The following is a 27,436-nucleotide window of genomic DNA, read 5'->3' on the forward strand; positions in this document are numbered from 1 at the left end:
TGCTGATTCACAAACTGACTGACTAAACTAAAAACTGACTCGCAGCTCTCTCGCCCCTTTTATTTATTAGATCACACATTCTCGAATGTACTGCATCCTGAACTTTCTACAACAATTGGTCTCCAGACGTTTCTTTTCTTCCGCCGCAGTAGGTTTCCTTCCCCCTCTCTCTGTGCTAAAGCTCGCGTCTCCTCTACCCGCGTGCCTCCTTTCTCCCCAGACGCGCGCAAACTCTCCAACGTGGCCAGAATGTTCCTTTACGTCCGTCCCCTTCGCTCCGTGATGGGACCACAATCTTCTTTCCCCTCGCCACGCCGCAGCACCCGCGTCCATTGAAGCTCGAGCTTCGCCATCTTGCGCCCTCCCTTCTGCTGGATGCGTGCACGACTCCCGAAGCAACCAGAATCTTCTAGCATGGTTGCCACAATATATATATATATATATATATATATATATATACATACACACACACAAACGATATAAATAGAAAAGATTATTCACGGACAATTGTATAATATATAAAAAAATTATTGATGAAACTGATATCATCTCCTTGCAAAACGATCTTGACGTTAATGAAACCTGGATGAAGCAAATAAAATGAAAATCAATGTGAGTAAAAGTAAATCAATATCCTTCTGTAGAACACATGAAGAAATTTGTCTCACATACCAACTAAATGGATCATCGGTGCCACTAGTAAACACCTAGGTATATATTTAAGTAACAAACTGGGTTGGGCGGACCAAGTCACTAATATTATAACAAAAGCCAGGAAAACACTACATTTCTCTATGCGTATTCTTAAGAAAGCTAACCAAAAGTAAAAAGAAGTAGCATACAAAACCCTTGTTCACCCAATAATGGAATATGGAGCAGTAGGTTGGGATTCTTACAGACAAACCCAAAGTGATTCAATAGAAATGGTCCAATGCAGGGCAGCAAAATATGTCAAAATGGGGAAGGGACACAGCAAAGAGATAATAAAAGACTTAAAGTGGGAATTGCTCAAATCAAGATGACGAAAAGCCAGAATTAACGCATTGTTAAAGGCACAAATGGGACACAAAGATGGACCTATATCAATATTAGATTAGTGACACCATCATACTTAAGCAGGGCTGATCATATTATGAAGTTTAAATGCAGAAAACAAAGAACAGAAGTGGCAAAATGTTTCTTTGTAAAATACACAATAACAGATTAGAACAGTTTACTTGCGGCAATCTTTCAGGGTGGTGCTCTCAAATTGAATACTGTTGAAAAGATTAGGCTGAGATTTAATTACTTAAAATGTGTTATGTAAATAATTATGCTAACATACAATTAATTAAGGTGACTTATAATCACTTAAGTTGACAATGTTTGGGTTTAATAGAAATAGGTTTACTTGTATGTTAAGGTTTATTTTTGCTTAGGTATACTTAATAGTAGGTATTATTTATAGTTTAGTCTTTATTTATAGTCCTAGGTTTACTGCATTTATTTATTTATAGTTAGACTTAATTTTACGTTTATTTTACCTATGTTATTTTATTGCTATTATTGTAGTAATTATTGTAATTTATTACTATAATTAATGTAATGTTACTGTATATTATACATCATTGACACCCAGAGTATATCCAATTGCAGTGCACCTGCGCACACATGCACACACACAACAAAAAAATACTTCAGAACAGTACGGGAGCGATTAAAGGCCAAACTACCAATCAGTCACAATTTAACAGCAATACTAACAGGACATGGTAAATTCGGAGACTATTTTCACGATTTAAGATTGTAGAAGATCCTACATGCGTGTGTACGGAAAGTGTACAAACAGTGCAATATATTCTATGGGAGTGCACAAAACTAAAAAGTGAGAGAGAAGACCTTCGCAAAAGTATAGTGAGATTGAATGGACAATGGCCGATAGAGAATAGGGAACTAATAAAAACATTTAAAACACAATTCCTGAAATCTGTGCATAGCATAAACTTTAACGTTTTACAGCCTAATATGTGATAGAAATAGAAAACAAGTGATGTGATAAGAAATGTATAAATCATTTAGAACTAAGTAAATACTAATGTATGTAGTATGGCACACTTTTAGTGCAATGAAGCCTGCAGCAATACGGCTTAAAAAAACATACACACATACATACATAATTTTATACTCGTTCTATATCACAAAATTACAATACTCATGTAAGATCTATGGAAAACTATGAATGAAATGAACAGTGATTCAGAGTTTTTTTTAGTGTGCAGTCATACACAATTTGTGCAGTAATAAAACAAATTTTGTTCAGTAACAAAAGTTAAAAGACAACAACAGATACCAAGTGAAAGCAATAGTCTTGTATTCATGGAAATTTGCATTGTATAAGTTACACACAGTTACAATAAACAGAAAAGTATAAGTAATGTGAACAACTGTAGCAGAATTATGCAAAATTGACGCAAGAAATTAACTCGTAACAGCCATTAGTATCTTAGAATTTTGGTGCCGATTTGTGCAGTAACAAAATCTGCTTAAAAGAAACTCTGCACTGATTTAGTCTTCCCAGGAGGGCTGACATCTCAGCTTCAAGTGACACAAGTTATTTGTTGTTATTGATAAACCCTGTAAGGGAAACTTGCGCAAAGAATATAATAATTAAAAAAAACCAAGTGTTCAGTTGCTAGCTCAGTGAATAATTACAGCATGGAATAGAATAACAAGTGAGTCAATTGTGAAGGTTTCAAGAAGTGCTGTTTTTCTAATACAGACGGCAGTGAGGATGACATTTTGTGGGAGGATTATTAGTCTGAAGAATTCAGTTCCAGTTCAGAAGGTGAGGCGATGGGAGAAGAAGGAAGAAGAAAACTAGAAGTGACAACCAGAAGAGGATGTTGCTAAAAACTGGAGCTTAAAACTTGAAAACAGCTTTAAATTTGCATGTTTCACCATTCCATAAATTATTTTATAACTGTAAGTTGGATTATATTGACATATTTTGTATTTTTCATATAGAACATTTGAATACTTGAGGTTGTACTATACTCAAGTCAGTATGTACACTTAGCGGCAAAAAGAATGGACTGGCCGACAATTTCTAAGTTCCAGAGACATAACATTGCACATGCTCGTCTCGTCAAAGTCATAGTTCACCAGATAACACATAATTAAACCATTTAAATTTGCTGTATTTTGTTTAAGAGTCTAAAATATGTAATAAAATCGAATGGCGGGTTGATTCTAGATACATCAGGGCCCTTGAAGAGTGAAATAATAATAAAATTGATAAATACAAAATCAACCGGAGCGAATATGAACAGAAAAACCACGTATTATGCTGAACCGATATTAACAGTCACAGTAGCGTAAGACGTTACGGCATTGGTCTATTGAACAAGTTGGTAGTAGTAGTTCAAGGTTCGAATCTCCCCCAATTTTCTTTTTTTTTATTACAATTTTCCCATCATATGTGTCTCTCACAGCTATAATTATGTGGCAATATCTCTTAGAATATGCCCAAACTCTAATAAATAATAAAACCCCCTCTCTCTTTCAAGCAATACTGCTATCTGTTAATACAACGTTCTGTCTCGTCATTACGCTTGAAGATGGCACAGAAACAATAACTCATTGCCGTGGTTCGCATAAGTTATTCTGCGTATGGTACTCTCCAACAGGACTTCGATTGGAGAAATGTCATTTTCTCCGACAAGGTAATTGTTTCCAATAGCAACGATAGTACTGCCCAAGTTTATTGTATGAATGGCCACTGATACGATGAATGCTTCGTGAGACAAATTATTAACAAGTCGGGTTGCGTGAGGGTCGCGTGTTGGGGGTGGATGTCATACGATGGGGCAGGACTTCTGGAACGCATCCACGGGCGGTTTACGGCAAAAGTCTATGAACACATTTTGACAAATGTAATGATCCCTTCTGCCCGAAAATGATATCCAGAAGGAACACTCTTCTTCCAGCAGGATAATCATCCGATACACACCGCCAACTGGATTCAAAGGTGGTTTACGAGGAGGCGTGATGTCAACCCAGTCGACTGGTCTCCAAATTCACCAGATGTGAATCCGATTCAAAATTTGTGGGCTGCAGTCAAAAGGATCCTACACTCTAATTAGGCAGAACAACCACCTGTTCCGACACCTGGGGAATTGTGGGACAGAGTTCTAGATGCGTGGGAGGAGATGGCCAAGAATTTAGACCTGTTCCATAATCTTGTGGACTCTATGCAGCGCAGAATGAGGGCAGTTGTTGACGCAGGTGGTTTGTGGACGAGATACTAGTCCCCACCACAGGCCTTGTTTTGTTAATATATTAAAAAATTGTTGTTGTTCTTGTTGTTTTCTAATGCCAGGCATTTGACAATGAAGTCATTTGACCTCTTGCACTCCAATATTTTTCAAAGATATTATCATGATCAGCCACTGAAGCACAGATTTTGAGATGTTTCGAATCCATTTCTTGGTTTGAATTAAAAAATTGTTTGTTTTTGTTAATTTAATTATTTATTTGTGTTTGATATGCGTCTGTTTTTTTAGGATGTGAAACAAGTATTTTTGTTTATACAGGTGATGGGCAATAATATTTTTACAAGGCAGGCATAACGAAGTTTGTTAACAAATGCCATTTCACATTGAAATTAATAAATTAAGTAAAAGTTAAAATAAAAAAATAATAATTTTACCATACCGGGAGGTGAACTCACAACCTCTGGTACAGATGTCAGACTTCTTACCACTGGGCCACACACTGCTCGTAAGGTTTACTACATTATAGACGGATGACTTTCAATGAAGAGACACCACAGCAATGCCTTGCAGTGGGTTACGTTTACACCAGTGAACCGCGCGATAGAACTTAGCATTTCTATCGACCAAGAGTCAGCCCATTCTTTTTGCCGCTAAGTATACAGTACTTTAAACCATTTTTTTTTATGCTAAACTTCAACAACTGAAAAGAGAGACAACAGAGTTCAACTCTGAAAAAAAAAAAAAATGGCGAGATATTAGTAAATTCACGGATTCAATCTCGATGCATACACACGCACAAACACATCAACAGACACACTTGACCATTCACTCAATCCTATGTAGCTTACACATACACACATTTAATCAATAATCATATTTATGCACATAAATACACACACATACTAATACTTTTAAGAGTTTCAGCTTCAAGACATCATATCACAGCCATTTTTATCATAATGATGTATCTCGAAATTTCGTTAACATTATGTGATAATCGCTAACACTTACTTGTAGGTAGTAGCGGACAGCAAGACCTGTATCCCAGTGAGGATGTAAATCCAAAAAGTAACGACTTAGGTCTCCTAAATAAACCAAACATCGATGAACAGCTTGTTTTGCCCATTCCACACAGTTGTTATCTAATACTTTGGTTGAAGATGACACCTTGTCTGTAGAGAGAAATCAAATTATGACAGTTTTTAGTACCAGATTCCTAAAAAGTTACAGATGAATGATACTACGCACACACAAAGATTACACTATTACATTTAATATCTTATTGTATAATGAAATATAAGCGTTTTCAGCTCAACTGCAGTATTTGTCCCGCTACCAACCTTAACTCACCTGCCTCCACTGTAACGAAAATTGTTACTTATGCCAATCTTCCTCTCGATAAAACCTAATGCAGGTCGAGCAGAGAGTACAAGACGCGCAAAGAGTGTAAAATACTGCTGTCTTATTACAAAGATTGTATTTGAAGTAGGAACGGTTCATCTATGGAACCACCACCATAGGAACCAATTAAGGCCGAATTCGAGCCCCGAAAATATATAATTCATCATTATAGGTATAAAAAATTACAGAAAAGTCCAAAAACATGTACAAGCAATGCTCCACTTCCGCGAAATTACAGTCTGTAGTTTGAATTCAGTGACGGCATTATATCCTGAATTTGAGCCCCGAACATTTATAATTCTTTATTAGAGACATAAAAAATTGCAGGACAAATCTAAAAACTTGTATAGACAATGCACATCTTCCGCCAAATTACAGTCTCTTGTTTGGCAAAGTGACGGCAATATTTCCTGAGTTCGAATACCGAAAGTGTAGGCTATAATTGTTTATTAGAGGCATAAAAATTTCCAGGAAAAATTTAAAACTTGTATACACAATGCACATCTTCCGCCAAATTACAGCCTGTAGTTTGAACCCAATGACGGTATTATTCTCTGAGTTCGAGTCTCGAAAATTTATAATTTTTTATTAAAGGAATAAAAAATTTCAGGAAAAACTAAAAGCTTGTATACACAATGCAAATCTTCCGCCACATTATAGTCTGTAGTTTTAACCCAATGACGGGTCCTGAGTTCGAGCCCTGAAAATGTATAATTGCTTATTGTAGGAATAAAGAATTGCAGGAAAAATCTAAACAGAGAGTGAACTGAGAGAAGAGAGAGTGGACAGAGAGCACAGAGTGTGGACTCAGAGGACAGAGTGGACTGAGAGAACAGGGAAGAGACAGAGAGTAGACTGAGGTGACAGAAAGTGGACTGAGAGAACAGAGAGGAGACAGAGAGTGGATCGAGAGGACAGAGAGTACAGAATATGGACTCAGGTGACAGAGAGTAGACTGAGAGAACAGAGTGGGGTGAAAAACTGAGAGTGAACTGAGAGGATAGAGAGAAGACTGAGAGTGAACTGGGGGAAACTGCGAGTCAGAATTCTTTCCTCTCAGTCCTCTCTGTGCTCACTCACTGTAATTTCATTCACTCCCTCTTTCTCTCTCTCAGTCCAATCTGAGTCTTCTCTGTTCCCTCTTTTTCTCCTCAGCCCATTTCATCCTCCCAGTTTTCTTTGTATCACTTTCCGTCCTTTCAATCCACACAATGTACTCTCAATTCACTCTCTGTAATCTCTGCCCCTTCTCTGTTCTCTCCATATACTCAACATTCTCTGTGCCCACTCTCTTTTCTCTCAGTTCACTCTCTGTTCTCTTAGCTCATTCCCTATCCTCTCAGTCCACTCCCTATCCTCTCAGGCTACATACTGCTGTCTGAGTCCTCTCCCTGTCGTCTCTGTCTACTCTGTCCCTTCATTCCTTTCTCTGCCCCTCAGTCTACTCTCTGTACTCTCAATTCACTCTCTGTAATCTCTGTCCAGTTTCTGTCCTCTCAGTCTACTCTCTGTCCCCTCCGTCCAGTCTCTGGGCTCTCAGTCTACTCACCATCCTCGCTCTCCACCTTCTTGTCACTCAGTTCAGTCTCTGTTCTCTTATCTTACTTCATATCCCTCAGTGCTCTATCTATCCTCCCAGGCTCCTCTCTGTCCTCTCAGTCCACTCTCTGTACTCTCAGTTCACTTTCTGTTCTTTCAGTCCACTCTCTGTACTCTCAGATCATTCTCTGTCCACTCAGTCCACTCTCTGTACTCTAATTCCAGTCTCTGTTCTCTCAGTCCTTGCAAAAGTTTCTACTGCTATAGGACATTTGTCACAGCGTTATATCAACATGCCAACAACACCTAAAGGAACGGCAAGGGTTAAGCACGGATTTTATATGATTTCGCGTTTTCCTAACTATATAAGTGCAATTGACTGAACACATGTGACAATACAATCACCAGTTGGAGGAGATGCAGAAATCTTCAGAAATTGCAAGGAATTTTTTTCAATTAATGTGCAAACTGTCTGTTTCTTCCTTGTTGATTCGAGACATTGTGGCTAGGTGGCCAGGCTCATCTGATGACTTACATATTTTTAATTCTTCAAGAATTAAGAGGCAATTTGAAGATGGAGAATTTGGTGCAGCCATTCTAGTTGCAGATAGTGGATATGCTGTACAAAATTATCTCATTACACCACTGACAATTACACACACGCCAGAGGAACAACTTTTTCAGGAGGCCATCATAAGGACTAGAAGTCCAGTAGAGAGGAGCTATGGGGTGTAGAAAAGATTTCCTGTTTTAGCTACTGGAATCAGACTAAAATTGGACAGAATTCAAAGTGTAATTGTGGTAACAGCTATTTTACACAATATAGCTTGCAATGAGAATGAAAATATACCTCCTGTTACTGATGACCAGTTGGATGCCATTAACGCTGTGCATAACTTCCCTCAAGCAGCTAACAACCACCCAAATGTAGCAGAAAGTAATGTCAGGCAAAACCATCTTATCCATCAGTACTTCCATGATTTGTTAGTGAACCAGTGAAGGAAGAGATTAAATTAACATAAAATAAGTTTCATTCACTGCAGTAAATGTAACATAACATTATTTATTATTCATGTTAAACTTGCATATTTTCAAAAGTATATTATAACTTTACTTCACTGGAAATTAAGCATTACCAGCACCTTATCCATCAATACGTTCATGACTAAAATTTGTTTGTGAATCAGTTAAACAAAGGGATGAAATTAACATAAAGTAAGTTTCATTCACTGTAGTACATGTAACATTGTTTATTATTCATGTTAAACTTGGATATTTTCAAAAGTATTATAACTTTACTTCACTGAAAATTAAGCAGTACCAGTAACTTACATCATAAATTATTAAGCCTAAAATTGTTATTTTTTTTTAAATCTGACATATTATCTTGTGTGGTGTAGCTTTAGATGCAACACAACCGCCATAATATATAATATAATGATGACATGACTGAACTGTAACTGTGTTGTATAAAATATTACTACTGATACACAAATATTTTAACACATTATAGTGTAGTCACAATTTATGTAAAAATCCCACTTTATTTTAATTATGCAGTGATGTTACAAGTTGAAATACATCTGCATTTGTATAAAAATTATATCAATGTCGGATTTCAATGAAAGAAAGTAACTAATTACTTGAAATATGCAGTGTGTTTATTTTATAACATATAATAAATTAGCTGGAGGGAATATACTGTATATTTCATATTATGTTCATGTCTATTAAAATAATTAGAAATGAAACTAACAATTGATTTATGAACATTTTGATGTCATGTTATAATTAGGCCTAGCCTACTGTTTTTTTCTTATGTATTATTATTATTATTATTATTATTATTATTATTATTATTATTATTATATTATAAATAAGCCATATATAAATTATGTGATAGGTGATAACATGCAATAAATTTCGTTTTTCAATTGGAATTAAGTTAAACTACCTACTGATAACTTGTTATTCAATTATTTAAGAAGCTACATAAATTTAAATATCTTCTGTTTTAAGTAGCATGGTAACCTGATGTGATATGTTGAATATGGTATTATTAATACAGTGAGTGATATAAACCGAATGACATTATGAAAATATCAAAATGACATCATAACATATTACGACCACTACAAAACTGAAGTTATCAGTATATAAGTTACCTAATGTGGTTTAATACGTTAGATTAAATTTTTTAATTTAAATAAAAAAGAACATATAGACTTGAACAAAATAAACACCATAACTACTTCAAAATCTTGTGATTTCAGTTAGCTGTTTGTTTTAAGGTCCAATTCCCTATTCCTAACATCAAGTTCAAGAATTCTTCTTTTCATCTCAAGATCAAACTCCTTATTTTTTTATATGAAGTTCTGTGAGTTTCATCTTCACTCTAAGTTCTTCTTTCATATTTATGTTACCATACTTTAAATTTATGCTCCATCCTTTGGAACTGAATTTGATCCTCTGTTGTTTGTTTTTGTAACTGCAGAACTTGTTTTTCTTGCCATAATACCATAAGTTTCTTTCCTGTCAATGAATGGTCTTTTCTTCTTTACTAGGAGTGGAGTGGAAGTAGGTTTCCTCAGGTCTCTAATACTAAATTGACTGCTACATGGAATGGCTTCTACTTCATTAATTTGTATGTTATCCTGAGATACTATTGGTATATATCTTCAATTACCTGATCAGTGGGATTTGAATCGTCACCTGCGACAAATGCTTGGGATTCAGAAGCTACAGATTCACAGATGAAAAGCGAATTACATTGGAATTTTGAATTGAATGGATTTGAGGAGGAAATTGTGCTTTTCCAATGTTTGCAGATGGGTGCTCCACAGATGAGAGTAATGATGACTGGCCAGGACAATCTGAGTCACATACAGATGGTAGCCCCTCAAGTTGTATTGTGCCAATAATCTCTTTTATTTTAATATAAGTTATTATTAAGTTCGGTTGATTTCGACCTCCACCTGCACCTGATGTGTATTTTTTTATCTTCGGAAACTCTCCTTTTACCTAGATCTTTTTGAGGTTTTCATACTTCCCCTTTAATATCTTCCAATCTCTTACCGGTACTACAGTTCCACTAATTTCATTGAAACTTTCTGCTAGCTCTTGCCAAGCTTTTTCTTTGTCTTTTAAAGATACACTATCGGTTTTCTTACACTCTAATATATCTTTCTTTGTACTAATTAAAGAGAGCAGTAAATCAATTTCTACTGGACTAAAATTCTTACTTTTTTTCCCTGAATTCTCCATGTCTAAACACAGGACCTTATAGTGTACGTTAATCAGCTTATGATAATCTGATCAAAATTCATAATGGATGATGAAGCAATCATACAGTGCAACCAACCGTTTACTGAAATAAAAATAATACAAGAGGATGACACCTATTATGAATATTTAGGTCCTGGGTTTAGGTCACTGGAAAACTGGACAGAGCAAATGTTGGCACCCTAACCTCTTTCTTTAACTTTATCCCTTCTATTACGAAACAAAAATGTGAAACAATAATTCTGCCAATTCACCAAACAAAAAGCCTTTTTTATACATTATTTATAAATATTCATTTTTATTGAGCATGTATTTAACAATTATTTCAACATCCTACCTTAAAATACTTTCTCTTGCTCCCTTGCTGTGGGTATTTGCCCATTCTAGCCAATTATAAATTAGGGCCTGTGAATATTACATAAATAGATAAGGTCACATACTACAATGTTAAAAATAATAGCTACTATTTCCCTTAGAATTATGAAGATCCTGGGTACATCAGGTAGGCCTAATTTAGTGGGTTACCGAACACGTTAAAAAGCTGGAAGTTGTCTTCTTGAAATTAATTAAGATCGTGATTTTCGCAGGGAAAGAAATAAACTAAAGGAAATTAATTTTTATATTAAAATGGATCCACACATGCTACCAGATAATGCATATTAACACAAGACACAAATTATTGTACGATCTTGCCTATCAGAGAAAAGTGGAATCGAGAACGCTTTCCAATTAATTCAAGAAAACAGCTGATTAAATGATGCACAACACTTCACATGGGTATAAATGATTTATTTATTTGTGAAACTAGTAGATGCATTCCTTCTTTATTCGCGTTGATTTGATTATAGCATTAATTCTCTGTAAACAGCTGACATCATGATCTGTGGCTGACATGTTGAAACCAACGAGCACAGAATGCATAGAGTAGATATAAACAGCTTGGAGGTGAAGCCGCTTTTGTGGACAGTCGCCATTATGATGCTACCAAAACATTGCGCTCCCGGTTAGCACATGGGCAGTTGATTGTGATGTTGCATCGTTGTTTTAATTAATAAATTAACTAATTTCAATATGCCTACATGTTCTGCGTATGGCTGCACAAACAAGTTTCCAAAAAAAATTCCTGGAATAACTTTTCACGGGTAAATATGCATGTGTGAAATGTACTTATTACCGGTAGGCTAGATACGGTAATGAATGATTTAGCCTAAGCTAGTCGGTTAGATTCGTATTGTTCACGTATTTGTTTTATTAAGAGAAAGGATTAGTGTATTGATATTATTGTAATTAATTTTTATAATCACGAAATCAGACATGCTTTGCAGACTTAGCATTTACGAGCGAAGCTAACCTAACAACCCATGTTGGAAGTTTGTGTCGAGTGCTATAGAAAACTGGTGTACCGAGGTTTCTCTTAAACCGAATGCACGTATTCGTTTGATGAAGAAAAAGAAATAGTGTATTAATATTATTGTAATTAATTTTTATAATCACGAAATCAGACTTATGCTTTACAGACTTAGTAGCTTCATTAACTCGGTCGTGAACTGACTTGACCCACTTGGTAATAAAACTTCACTTTTGTTCTACGTTATAATCTAATTATATACTATAAACGAAGAGCCTATCAAATATTATATGGTTAAGAGCATTCCATTTTTTCTCTAAACAAAATCGGGACATCTATACGAAATACTGGCAAAAGGAAGAGAATGATAATTTGCGTTAAGAAGCAAGTTTCATTATTAAATCGAAGCAAATGGATCAACCTATAAAAGTAATTATTATAGGGTAGCATTTTTATTGGACTAGTAGCAAAATAAGGTCAAACTGTTATTTTCCTTTTTTATCATTATTGTTTGTTTAACCTTCCAGATTATCTATTAAATACCATACTGCAATTTGAAGAGCTGGCAATTTAAATAACCTGTATATATGTGATTTATCGATGACAGTTTCGTAATTTTTGCTAAAAATACGTGCATAGCGATTCTGTATTACGAAACAAACAAGAAAGTGTGAGTCCTACAAGAAATTAGGGACATATGGAATTCTTATTATCATAAGATCTTCTATAACGTAATAGCTATTTTGCAATGTTTTGGTAGCAACAAGATGGCGTCAGGTCCATCAAACCGGCTTCACTCCGTCCAATGGTATTAAGATGCTAGTGTCTACTCTATTGTATTCTGTGCTCGTTGATTGAAACCTGACGCGCCATCAGTAATCTTGGCTCTGATTGGCTAGTTGTTCAGTAGCCAACACATGAGAAGCCAGGAGCATCTAGTGCCAACATTAGTTTAAACGGGTGGGCTGTCAGATATTTATGGAGAAAATAGAAGCATGTTTAAACTGAATAGTAAAGTTGAACGGGTTTAATTTATCCCAAGTTTAACTAACTTTGGAAAAAATGGCCCTAAATGATGCAATATAACTGCCGCCATTTGTTATGTTGAGTCTCAACTATTGTGAAATGTACCTGCTAAAACGGTTTAAGTACAGCTTTAAGTACAGCACCAGCTTTATCTATGGTGTGGTAGCTCCTTTACCTGTCTGTGCCTTGCACATGCGCAGTGTCCCATCATTGGACTTAGAAAAATTTCTTGCGGGACACTAACTGCAGTTTCTCCGCGTTTTCTATTCCCTTTCAGTGTTTCGTAAAAGTTCACATAAAAATTCTTGCCAATAATCTCATTTACATGATTTACTTGCCTTTTATTAACCCTTGATCATTCACAAGGAATGGAAAATCTACAATTCCACGTAAATCAAGCTTGAATTCAATCTGGAGACGAAACAACAGATGATGATAATGGCCCACTCCAGCTGCCAGATGACTTTGCATATAAGCAATTTCTAAGGGGCTCCAAGTATTGTTCTGAAAAAAAGAAACAAAAAAGAGTTTTACACGTAGGTTAAATATAAACGTAATAAAAATTGTACATTTCCATATGACAAAATCAATTTACATTGATATACAGTTGACTTCCTATAATTCGCGGTAATTAATGCGCGAACTTCCGCGAAATATAGAAAATCGCGAAATATTCACAATTTTTTTAAATAATTACAGTATTTTAAAGTACAGCAAAAGTTAGGGTTTAATAACTAAAACAAACACTTCAAATTCAAGTGTAAAATGTGAAACAGTGCTAAACATTTTGAAACATCGACTAAATTTTCTACATTACAGGCTCTAGTACAGTGAACATTCTACAATGAAATTATCCTACATTTTAGCATTATGCTATGGACGTTATGCTACATGCTACGAGACGTGAATTCTGTTATGCAGAGAATTATTATGCTACAGTTGACAACAATGGTCGAAAGATGTTGAAGTGCGGAGGGAGAGAAATTTGAGAGAAGGGAGAAAGCATAAATCGAGTTAAAATGGAAATTATAATGTTACTTCGCCTCCCACTCCATTCCCTAAAGGATTGCTAATTACCCACATGCGAATTATCGGGAGTCGACTGTATTTACTATTGTTGTAGTTGTTTCTAATGATGAACAGCTGAATTTAATCCATTACACTCTTGGCTTCCAATATAAATGAACAATGTATTTTTTATTATTGTATTTTTTATTAATTGTCATTATTAAGTGTAATTAGTTACCACTGCCATCGGGTATATACCCATTTGCAGTGTGAATAAATATATACCTACACATCGGAGTAAGCCCGAAATATAGAATATTCTTCTGATTTTTGCTGGAGTTAAGTTTTCGGTATACCTTCATATGTGTAATATTACAGGAGCAGATTTTTAGATACTGAAAACTAAATATTCCAGCTTGCTTTAATAATGAAATAGCAAGCAATACTTTCTCTCTGGTATAAATAATACCACTGGGTTGAAAATCGTTAGCCAATTGTAGCAAATGACACAATTCAATGTTCACTGTTTAATTGACGAAGTTAGCACCATTCCAGAGCAAATACTGACATAGACTTGTCGTTGGCTACAGTAGGCAGTGCTCACTTCTTAATCACAAAATTGTAATGAACAATCTCAAACATTATTTACAAAAAGCAAGTGCACTTCACTAGATTCATTCTCCAATCTATGTAACCCAGCTCTCCTCTGATAGATTTCAATGTTGTGTGCAAGGTCTCTAAACAGTTCTGACATACCCAATCGAGTATACTCGGGTGTAATTTTTAATTTTTAGTACCTAAAATTCTGCTCCTTAAATTACATATAGTGCATCTAGCAAAAGTATTAAATGTTCACTGTTTGTAGATGGGCTGCTAAGCAGTTATGGCAGATGGCAATCCAAATATAGCAACAAATTCTTTTCTTGGTTTGTTTTTGTATTCTTCCCATATGTCCTGGATTCCACTCCAAATCTTTTCCCTTATAATCTGGCATCTTCCAAAACCTTATGTTCTGTATTATTTTTATAAGCCTTCTTGCCGACTAAATGTAGGTAGGTAGATGTCTAATGCTCTTGATTTAACAATCGAGTTATTTTCTCTCTTGCTTCCCAGTATTTAAATGTAAGACAATAATGATAAAGTCATGGCATAACACATTCATGAACCTGATGTTAATTATTAAAACAGTCATAAAAGAGGTAGAACCAATTATATTTTCTTTCTTAAAAAATAAAACACAAAAAGCATGAAGTTAAGTTCGAACGCACGATCTCACGAATACCAGCCCAAAACGCTACCATTACGTTACAACATTAATACGGAAAACACTGTAATTATAACTGTAGATATCAGACAATGTGGTCCAACAACATGTAACATCCATCACCTGTCTCCAAATTGTAGCGGAGATACCTGAAGGGAACTTAGTTTCTGGAGAGTGGCCACTTTTTCTTTTGACAGCTGTACCTCAATTCATTAAAGTTGCTACTTCAGGGAAAGAACCAAATTGTCACACATCTCTATGATCATATTCGAGCCTTTCAAAGCAAGCACAGCTGTAGTAAAATCAGACATCTAATAACTTTGTTCACTTCGCACCATTAAATAGCACCATTGAAAATTATGGGAATATATCCCATATCAGCTATTATGTAACATTTCCAACATTTGATATCTTTATTTTCTTTATTACCTGCTTCCTGTGCAGTTGATGTTGAAAGCATTAAAGAAGAAATGTAAACTTGAAATTATTGATTTCTTATGATTCAGTGCTTCAAGAGGCATTTACAAATGTACCCTTACCTAAATTTCACTAAAAATACTTACATGAAAACTATCTCACAATAAAAATAAATGCTGCTGAAGTACTTTCAATATTTGGCAGCACATATTATATTTGAGAACAATTTTTTTTTATCTCTCTTAAAGTTGAACAGATCCAAATTAAGAAGTCAGCTTACAGATGAGCATTTAAAAAGTATTATAAAATGTTATTGAGCCAAAATATTTCACGACATTTAGAACATCTGGTAGGCGAGAAATGATGCCAGACTTCCAGTACAAGATATATGACAAGTAAATATTTTTTAATTGCATGTTCACATAATGGTGTGTGTCTGTTCTTTTAATGTATTATTTTTGTACCACCTTCACTTGTATAAGTACCTAATAAAGTAGCATTTATATGATTCCAATTTAAATAAAACATATAGCCTAGGTCTATAATCCCACAATGAAATTTTCTTGTCTTGATCTGCAGCCCGCTATGCTCTCTTGATTAGGTTATTTGGCCCACACCTGTTTCAGTTTCACATCCTTGCCCTAGACCACATAAGTGGTCAAGAAGTTTTTAATGGAAAGAATCAGGGAGGGATATATTACTTTTGTAAAAAGATTAGTATACATATACGCCTATTTATGCACGAAATTTTTTTTGTTAATTTTATTTTTGCTAATGAAGTGATGTAAAAGTGGTAGCTTTGTAACTGTTGCCTATTTAATGCGTATTTTTATCAAGTATGCCTTCCAAAATTTAAATTGCCATTATTTCTTCATATTCTACTACATTCTAGACAGAAATGTTTTAAATAAAATTGCTTACAAAGCTTTCTGACAAAAATCAGAATATCCAAAAATTATACCATCATTCCATTTGAAATTTTGAAGTTATCATGTCGGGAGTAACTGAAGAGTTGTCAATGTCATTTTATGGAAAGCACCTTCTGTTGTGTTCAGTTCAGTTCATCAGGCATCTTCCTCCAGGGTTGCCTCCAGTTAGATATCTTCCTGTGTTACTTTACGCTGCCAGAGGTCCCTCTTTTGCCAGTCTTCATCAGTTAGATATCTGGATATCATTGCTGATCTCACTCCATCCATCCAGGTTCTGCCAGGATGTCCTCGCTTTTTTCGTCTGGGGGTCCACTGAAGAATTTGCTGGAGTAGCCTATGACCTTCCATTTTCTGGACATGTCCATACCAGGTTAAACATTTCTCTTCTATCCAATCCATGATGCTAGTATTCCTACTCACAGCCTTTTAGATATCCTCTGTTCTCACCAGATCCATAACAGTCTTTCTAATACACTTCCTCCAGAAGTTTAACTCTGTTGCCTTCATACATCTTTCTTGCGCTTTGGTCATCTCCCACAATTCTGCATCATACAGTGTGATACTCTCGAATAAAGAGTGATACAGAAGTTTTCTTTATATCAAGATGTATGCTTGGACTCCACAAAACAGGATGTAATATCCACGTACAAACACTTCCTTGTTTTATTCTCAGTTGTACATCTATACGACTCCTTCTACCCGAGTCTATCCATGAACCAAGATATCTGAAATCTGAATTCCATTTAATCTTTCCAATTCCAACATCCAAATCTTTTCCATCCTGCAACCCACCCACGACTATGTATTCACATTTATTGAGATTGGCAGTTAATCCCCAAGCAGTGTAATCAGTAAGAAGCCTCTTCACTAGGAACTCAGCATCCTCTCTATCTTGGACCAATAGTACCTGGTCGTCAGCAAAGAATAGAGAAAGAAGGTAAGTCTCTTCAATTGGGATAACCATCCCTAAGCAACTCTTCATCCACTTTGTTAAAACCACATGTAAATGTACTTTAAAACATTTGGTGACGTTGAACATTCCTGTTTTAATCCCCTGTTTATGGTGAAACTCTTCGAAAGTACACGGCCTTGTTTGATACAACATACATTTGCTGAATAAAACAACTTTAGTAGGTACCGCAATGTTCTTTGCAGATATCCCCGCACGTTCCAATGTTATCCAGAGGCCAGACTAAGGCACACTATCATATTTATGCTTTCTTTAGGTCCATAAAGACTATATGTAGCTCTTCATTCCTACTATTAAGCTTTTCATAACTTGTCTTAATATAAAAATATTATCTGTACACGACTTACCCAGCGTGAACCCACTTTTTTCTTCACTTGATGGACATTCCACAGAAATTCTAGAGTTAATTATACAACTCAATACTCGTGTAATGCTATGCATTACTGTAATTCTTTGATAATTTGCACAGTTATTCCTGTCCCCTTTCTTAAAAATACATGTTAAATAAGATTCTCTCATTTCACTAGGGAGTAACTTCAATTCTAAGATGTCATTGAGGTAATGTGTGAAGGCTCTTAATGCGATTGATCTGGCATACATCCATTGATCAAGCAAGATCCCAGAGATTTGCCATTTTTAAATCGCTTTAGTGCATCCACAACTTCATCCTCTTAATTGGATCCAAGTCATATAATTTCTGCGTATCTGGGAGTGGTAATTCATTCCATATTTCCTGCAGAAGGGTTGTATAAATTACCGAGTTTTCCATTGATATGGGAGAGATTCGGACTTCATATTTATTGTTGTTTCTCATAGTTCGAAGGATTTTCCAAGCGAGAGCTGAATGAGCACATCCCAATGAGCTACTTATGTCGGCACACTTTCTTCTCCACATTTCACTTTTTAGTTTATCTACTTTTTAACTTTCTTTTTCTGTTATACATACTTATTTTGAGAAGATTAACTCCATATGTAGACGAAATTATTGGGGATCATCAGTGTAATTTTAGGTGTAAAAGATCCACTGTTGATCAGATTGTTTGTATTTGACAGGTATTGGAGAAAAAATGGGAATATAAGGGTACAGTACATCAGTTATTCATAGATTCCAAAAAGGCATATGACTCGGTTAAGAGAGAAATTTTATATAATATTGTGACTTTCATATTATAACAATAATGGCTTTTATTTCTAACTTTAACCACATACCCATCAACAATGTGTATTCCACTCAACACAGCAACAGTCGTCATTGCACTCCACACAACAACAATGAAAATTCACGTGAATTATTGAGAAGAACAACAATGTACTCCTAATCTCAATTAATCTTCACAAAGCACTATGTATAAAACAAAACTGTCAGTTTTCAGTTCACAGTTCATTCGCCTTGGCTAGTTCTTCTAGCTCACTCAAGTTCACTGTACGTCGAACCCAAGCCTTCCAGATAGTTCACTGCACTTCGAACCCAAGACTTCCGCACTTGCCGCTGCCACAGTTACGGACTTACTCAAGTTCACTGCAAGTCGAACCTAAAATCTCCAGATATCGTTCACTGCACTTCGAACCTAAGACTTCCGAATACAGTTTGCTGCATTTCGAACTCAGATCCTCTGGATACGTCTCCGCTGTCCAAGACAAGACAAACTAGCTCTCTCGCAGCTAACTAGCTGAACTGCTCCAACGACTAACTCGAACTCAGGTCCACCTTGCTCGCTGCCCAAGGATGGCTCGCTCTCTCGCTACTGATTCACTGACTGACTGCTATGGCGACTCACGGTGTTATTTAGAACTAGCTGTACCCGTGCACTCCGCTGCACTTATTAGAAATAAATATAAAGTAATTACATAATTAAAATAGAACTTCTGGTCCAGGGAACATTCGTGTTTGATAGAAGGATAAATCGTTTAATATGTTACTTAATTTAAATTGTATTTAAATAATTAAAATGCGATCATTTTGGTCCAGAGACCACTCATTTAGTGCAATGATAATTCCTTTAAAAATGTTTCTTAACTGTTATTACATTCAAATAATTAAAATATGATCATTTGGTTCAGAGAACATCCGTTTTTGGTGCAATTTGGTCCCATCAAAATTTTGCTTGGAATAAAACGTATCGGAAATCATTTTTAAAGAAGCTTTTGTTATGCAACATGTTTCACAAAAATCAATAATAAGCGAGATATTTCGGTTTATTTAATTCAGACCCCCTTATAACCCCCCTTTTAAATAAAGTATTTTGAATGCCATATAGCCTAAAATCTAAGTTACAACGAACTTAATTTATATTCCAATTTTCATATAAATCAGTTCAGCCATTATCGCGTGAAAAGGTAACAGACAGACAGACAGACAGACAGACAGACATAAAAACAAAAATTTCAAAAAAGCGATTTTCTGTTTCAGGATGATCAATTATACATGTTAACACCAATCATTTTTGGAAAATCGAAAATTACCAGAAAAATTTTGGCTACAGATTTATTTTCAGTATAGATGTTCTGCATCGCGAAGCATCTGGACCTCCATAACAATTGTTTTCCAGATGTTTCCTAATTTCCACCGCGCTGTCCCATAGCCTTGTTTCCCCTGCTTTCTCTGCTCCATGGCCTCTAGCTTCTTTCCCCTTTGCTCTGCGCCACGCCTCAGCACCCGCCGAGGCCCGAGTTCCGTTTCTCCGCGGCTTCCTTCTCCCCAGACGCGTGCGAAACTCCCCGATGCGGCGAGAATGTTCCGGCCTGCCACCACAATATTATTATTCAATTTGGTATTCCCAAGAAATTAGTTTGATTCATTAAAATTTGTCTCAGTGAAACATACGGCAGAGACCGTATAAGCCAGTTTCTGTCAGATGCTTTTTCAATTCACTGCGGCTAAAGCAAGGAGATCCACTATGACATTTACTTTTTAACCTTACTCTAGAATATGCCAGGATAACACAGAGGATTTGGAACTGAATGGGTTACATCAGCTCCTTGTTTATGCAGATGATGAGACTATGTTAGGAGAAAATCCACAAACTATTAGGGAAAACACGGGAATTTTATTTGAAGCAAGTAAAGAGATAGGTTTGGAAGTAAATTCCGAAAAGACAAAGTATATTATTAATATGATTATGTCTCGTGACCAGAATATTGTGCAAAATGTAAATATAAAAATTGGAAATTTATCCTTTGTAAGAGGTGGAAAAATTCAAATATCTTGGAGTAACAGTAACAAATATAAATTATGCTCGGGAGGAAATTAAACGTAGAATAAATATGGGAAATGCCTGTTATTTTTCGGTTGAGATGCTTTTATCATGCAGTCTGCTTTCAAAAAAGCTGAAAGTTAGAATTTATAAAACAATTATATTATTGTATGGTTGTGAAACTTGAACTCTCACTTTGAGAGAGGAACAGCTGGTTAATAGTGTTTGAGAATAAGGTGCTTAGGAAAATATTTGGGGGCTAAGAGGGATGAAGTTATAGGAGAACAGAGAAAGTTACATAACGCAGAACTGCATGCATTGTATTCTTCACCTGACGTAATTAGGAACATTAAATCCAGACGTTTGAGATGTGCAGGGCATGTAGTACATATGGGCGAATCCAGAAACGCACATAGAGTGTTAGTTGGGAGGCCATAGGGAATAAGATCTTTGGGGAGGCCAAGACGTAGATGAGTCATTCCATGTCAAACCGGAAAAATTTAAAGGAAATTTAACCTTGATGTTTTTTATTTCTGTCAAACTTTTTTATTCAGTTGATAGAATAAAAATAAAATATACGTATATTTTTTATTTTCATATAACTTGGTTCTTTCGAAAAGTATTTAAATCAAGATTTACGTAATAGCACGCGCACTGTTATATATAAATGGTAATATCTCCATTACTAATTAATGGAATTTATTCAAATTTGGCCCACATTAAAGCTTGTAAGATGTACTTTTAGCATATCCGGCCTTCGATTACATAACAATTTATTATGTATTTTTTTCTCGAAAATGTATTTTTAAAATACCTTTTTTTAAAAGTTCGGAAACTCTTGTCGAAATACAGAAAATATCGCTGCATTCCTTAGTTACTCAACTACAGTATATACAGAGGGTGTCAAAAAGTGTATACACACTTCATGCAAAGAAAAAACTATGTTAACATAACAAAGCTGAATCACACAAACAGAAAATGATGAGCACTAATCATCTTAGACTTTTACAGTTACAACAGTTGCTCAAAATTCCCACTATGGGTGTCAACACACTTTTGAGTACGGCGAACTACTGTTCGAGCAACATTTGCGAAAGTGTCCTCAGTGATTGTAGCATATGCCGTTTCAGTTTCTTCCCGAAGTGCTGCCAGTGTAGCTGGTTTTCTACAGTATACAACATTCTTAAGAGTCCCCCATAGGTAAAAGTCCAATGGAATTAGATCTGGAGAACATGGTGGAAACTCAATCGGACCTCTTCGTCCTATCCAGTGCCCTGGAAGATTGTCATCAAGGTACAACGTACATCTCGGTGGTAATGTGGTGGTGCACCATTCTGTTGGAAGTAAAATTCCTCATTTCCATAGAGGCTACAAATGGCAGGTAAGACAGATGTGTGTAACATGTTCAGGTACACTAGGCCAGTTACTGTTCCATAAAAGAAGAATGGTCCAATTAGACCCCTAGATGACAACCCACACCAAATTCCAGGTAAATTAAGTCTTTTCGGAAAAACATGTGGCTTGTTTGCACACCAGTAGACACAGTTATGTCGGTTAACAGTTCCGTTCAACTTAAATTGTGCCTCATTGGCCTACAAAGGCTCATCCTCTTGCACCATGTTCCAAAGCCACTCACAGTATTGCATTCTCTGATCAGGGTCATCTTCATTTAATGCATACAAAAGTCTTGGGATGAAAACTTTCAACTGTGCTGTTTTAATAATATGATGTACACTGCTTCTGCTAATCCCAGTCTCACGTGCACATTACTTTGTAGATTTCTGCGGTGAGTGCTCAAGTTCCAAAACCATAGCCGAGGACGAGGGGCTTGTTGATGTGCGAGGTCTCCCAGATCTGCCTTTGTAAACATTGCATGCGGTGGTACCATGAGTCTCAAATTTGTCACGAATGCGTGCAAATGTTAATTGTGTTGATGGTTCTGTTCTGTACTCACGTCTCCACTGCCACTGAACTTCAACATTCTCGGTTCTCCAATACCACTTCAAAATTGTTTTCCATTGTTCAAAGGATAATCTTGGCTCCATTTTGTTGTTGATTGACCTCCCGCGCAGCAACGCTAGCATAACATATGTGAGTCTCATTTGTTTTACAGGACATCATACTACACATTACTGTTGTTTTTCAGTCCAATTTAAATAGATATCTCTTGTCAAAGTGTGTACACATTTTTTCGGCACCCTCTGTATATGCGTACAAAATTTCAGAATGGGATATACATGAATTTGCAATAAATTAACTTACCCAGTCGGGCGCACGCTGTTGAGTAGGAGTGTTACTGCAAGACCACGTCGCTTTGTATGGATATGTGTGTACACACAGTGTCAGTATATTATATGCCATAAAGTCAACTTACGAAATATATTTACTTTTGAGGCACAATTATTAACTTGAAATTCCACAAAACTAACTTAAAACACACAAAAAAACAAGTTAACCAAATAACTGAAGTACTTGGTTAACTGAAGCATTCTTTCAAGCAACTCAAATAAATACATGTTTACTTTTGAGGGACAAAGAATAATCTTCCAGTACTTCAGATTTTGAGACTGGTATGAAAGTATGTAGTGTTCTCGTGCCACTTACTGCTTTTCTCCTCTCATATCGAGACTGCAGTAAATCACATTCATTTTTATGTTCTTCATTTGTGAGAAATAGAAAATAAACTCCACTAATATTCTTTTCAGCCCTCTCAAACAATTTTCTTTGTGTCGTAATGGGGTCCTGATGTGGTTGAAGGCTTGCTGTTGTTGCTAGTCTTTTAGTAGTGCTACCAATCTCATCACTAGAGCCCTTTCCGTGGGAAGTCCCAAAAAATGCCATTCAGCACTTATACCCAAATCTTCTTCGTGAAAACACAGATATAGAACATTTTTTTTCCACGTTTGTAATGGGCACTAGCCCAATCAGAAAAATACATAACTCTTCTCACATTTGCTATTTCGTTTTTCAGAAATCATATTAATTGTCGTTTGAAAAGGTGGACAGCATTTATACTATGTTTAAGACACTCTGAAATTGGTACAAAGTTTTTATGTTTTAATTCACTTCTGTCTTTAAAATAAATTACAAAGGGATGGGAGTGTGTTCTGATTTTTATTCCAATGAACAGCCTGTACTGACTCTTGAATCACACAGGCATTATTTTCGGAAAAATCACAAATTACAAGGCATTCAACATCCTGGAGAGCTTCTTTCTTTTCTACCAGAAACGCAGCTTGTTGCTGAGTAATAAATGCATGAGGGGCTAGGGCTTCCAACTTGGTCAAAAGTTTGATTACTAATAATTATTGAATAAAAGTACTTTCCCAAGGGTAGCTTCCATTTGAAAATAAAAATCGTAAATAGTGATAACGCAAATGTTTATTTTTATTTTATTTGTTTAGTATGCTGTGTCTTTCGGCAACCCTTACTGAAGGGCAGCTATCCTTGTGGGATTTATATATACAAATTCTTCTACTGAAGACTGCACAATTTCTAAATTAGTTCTGTCAACAGTTACCCATTGTTTGTAATTGACTACATCTATAATTTCTGTTTCAAATGTTTCCTGTAAATAATGAATTAAGTGTGCTGTTGATGGACAATTTTTACACTTTCTGAAATAACAATCAGGGGATGCAGGTTACATATAATCTGTGAAATCAGATCTTTGTAATTTCTCAGTGGCCGTTCTAGATTGGCTGTTAATTTCGCAATGTTTCCACAATCAATTAACAACTTTACATATTCTCATGATAAGCATGTGCACAGACTGAATGACTACCACTGACTCCAGGAAGCACATATTGTTTTCCTCTTAGTTTAGCAAATTTTGAAAAACTAATTTGTGTACTTATCTAGATATTTAACCTTAAAAGCTCGAAATGTTTCTTTTAAATTTGATAACAACAATCTCTTCTGTTTCTGTACTTTGTGGCTGTCTTCTTTTACAGAAATGAAGTTTTACTTTCCTGCCATGCTGCAGCTTATATCATCATTAGTGTAATGGTCAAGCACTTTTTTCACTATGGATGTATCTAAACCTTTTCCACTTCTGGATTCTGGAATTGAGAGAATTCCCCTCTCTGCAGCTAAGTTTTTTGCAACAATAATCATGTGATTAGATGCATCAAAGTGTTCCCTAATTTTACCATATGGCCAGTCCTCAAAATCTGAATTTTAAGTTTTCTGTCAATAGTGTTCCTGAAACACTCTGCTAGCTTATTAATTATGTCATTGCTACTTTTCTCATCTGGTGTTGTTTCTATTTCCTTTTTTTTCAACGCAAAAAATCTTTTCCTTAAGCGTCTGTTTTATTTTCTGATGTTTCTGTTGGAGATACTTCTGTGATAATTTCTTCTTCTTAATTGGTTTTCCCCCATTGAGACCAAACTTTCATTGAATTTTCCAATGTCCATCATTGAAACTTCTAAATTACTTGATGCACTAGACTCATCAGTTACCGAATTGCCTGTTGTTTCTTCTTCAATGTTCTGGACATTAGAACTGGCTAAGATATCAACATTGCTGGTTTAAATGGCACTTGATTCATCAACTTCTGACATTAACGAAATTTTCTTACGACAATTTTCACAAATCCTAAGATTGTACGACAACTTAATGTGTTCCACGTTCAATTTTTTAAGCATGTTGGAAGTCACACACCTTAATTCCCCCTTTCTTAAACCTACGACTATGGTTGCTTATTTTGAAAGGATTAAAACATTGATCATGTCTAGGTTGTGTTATATTATGTACTCATTGTGATTAGCCTACACACTAATTGCACCAACTAAAAAATAGGCTAATAATAGAAACTATGCCACACACACTCACAGTAATACTATAGTACTGTGTTATTAATGTCCGAACATTTGAAAATCTTGGAAGAAACTGAAGAGAATTCATTCTGCCTTGAGCCTGGTTTAAGTATTGTATATCCCAGCCAAGCTTTTCCAGATGTAAACAAAGAGTGGCAGTCGCCAGCAAAGTAAATTGTATTCGTATTTTGGATGGTGATAACAAACAAAGGCAGCAATTGAAAAGTTTATCACAGACCAGGCTTCAGCCAGCAGTTAACAGTGTGCCGCTGCAAGGGATTAAGATTAGAGCAACAGAGCTCTGCACGCGTATTTATTTAGTATTTTTTTACTCTATCATTTATTACTTTCCCACTAAGAAATCTGGCATACTTACAGATAATTAAATGGAGAACAAGTTGATAATTTAAAAATGGTATTCTAAGTTTGCTAACATTATGAAAATTAAGATTTATACAATAATTACGGCATAAAGTAGGCCTACTTTGAATACATAAAAATGGAAAGTGAAAATACACAGGCTAAAAGCCTGACATTTAACCTTCCAAATGAGACTAACCTCAATATACGATACACCAAATACTCTCTAACAATAATACTGGAAAGCTTCCCTGTTTAGCATTGCAAGCGGCGGCGAAAAGTGATTGTGCTGCTATCTAGCGGCTTGGATTGTTGATACACTCCGTGCGGCGTGCTGGGTTACGTGAGGAAAAGTGGAGAGGTGTGCATTTGATGTCAATAAGAAAATGTAAAGCAATAGCATTATGTAGAGTCACAATGTTCACAACATTTTTAAATAATAAGAAGTTACGAAGTTATTGGAATAGAAATGAAATGACACAATTCTCGAATTATCAAATATAATTATGATTTAGATGTGCATGTCTTTAGAAGCTTTCATACTTCGCCTATTTCGTTTCTTAGCTAATGGTTAACCATTTTATTTTTTATGTAATACTTTATTAGTACACTGAAATATTTGTCAGTGAAGATACTGGCACTGTAGCTCCTTTAGGGGTAAAGCATGTATCTTGTATGTTATCTATTACATCAAGCAGATGTGATTTTAAAATCTCTGCAGGCATGGCACCTTTTGATAGAAAAAAACCTATGGTTTGCTTTATATTTTTGCACATTCCTCGAATAATGAAAACCATTGCAAGTGGTACTTCTGAATTTTTTACGTCAGTTGAAGTTTGTTGATTAGGTCTATTTATACCTAATTCAATGGATCCCTCCAAGTGTGTGCTTTAGCTTTATAAGTTATATCTTCCTTCAAAAGACATTTCATCTACAACAATAATAGTTAGAACCTTTTCATTCAGTGATAGAATATCCGATTTTATTTTCAATAATGAATTGTAAAATGGTGGGATTTATCCGGTGGCCTATATCAAATTCATGAAGGCAATTTTGGAGAGATCTAACTGTTGATAAACACAATTTCCTTCTTAAAAATCTTTAGCCTTGAGGTGAGCAATAATGGAATGTAGCGGCAAAACGTTTGTCGTAACTGGAATACCGTCTTCACATTTCCTTCTTTTTAAGCGCACACGGGGCTAATGAGTTCACTATCTTAAACAATTTTAATTAAATCAGCTTTAGAATTTGCTGTGTTCGGAGCTGTCATTTACACTTGAGAAATTTTTCATCTTTTAGTAATTCTTGCATCGTAAAAAAATGAACTTTATGTAGTGAAATATTAATAATGCCTTTAAAGTATAGGGCTAGGCAAATTAATTTGTCCGAATAACTACCTGAATCACGTATTATGAAAAAACATGAGTCCACTTTCCTCACAAAATCAACAATTCACATTTTTATGTTACGCATTCCAACGCACACTGTTTAGTTAAAAAAAAAAAAAAGTCAAGACTTTCAATTTTTGTATACGGAGAAACTATAAAGAAATTGTGTTTTGTATGAAAAAAGTAAAGTAGATTTATGCAGTTTGGTAACTGATTCAGTTAGCATAGAGAATATTA

The 27,436-nt window shown here is 35.5% G+C and overlaps 1 protein-coding gene across 4 annotated transcripts in view; it reads right to left on the reverse strand.

Moving 5' to 3' along the window:
* Positions 1-27,436, reverse strand: part of Smg5 (Smg5 nonsense mediated mRNA decay factor) — a 535,039-nt gene that overhangs the window by 479,680 nt on the left and 27,923 nt on the right. For all 4 annotated transcript variants that reach the window (XM_069823861.1, XM_069823860.1, XM_069823859.1 and 1 more), the window contains exons 3-4: positions 13,188-13,353; positions 5,265-5,425 (exon numbers count right to left, since the gene is read on the reverse strand). In XM_069823861.1, coding sequence (XP_069679962.1) covers positions 5,265-5,425; positions 13,188-13,353 — 327 coding nt within the window. The remainder of the gene's footprint in view (positions 1-5,264; positions 5,426-13,187; positions 13,354-27,436) is intronic.

The sequence above is a fragment of the Periplaneta americana genome, chromosome 4, assembly GCF_040183065.1.
Source record: "Periplaneta americana isolate PAMFEO1 chromosome 4, P.americana_PAMFEO1_priV1, whole genome shotgun sequence".
In the NCBI taxonomy this organism is placed as follows: domain Eukaryota; kingdom Metazoa; phylum Arthropoda; class Insecta; order Blattodea; family Blattidae; genus Periplaneta; species Periplaneta americana.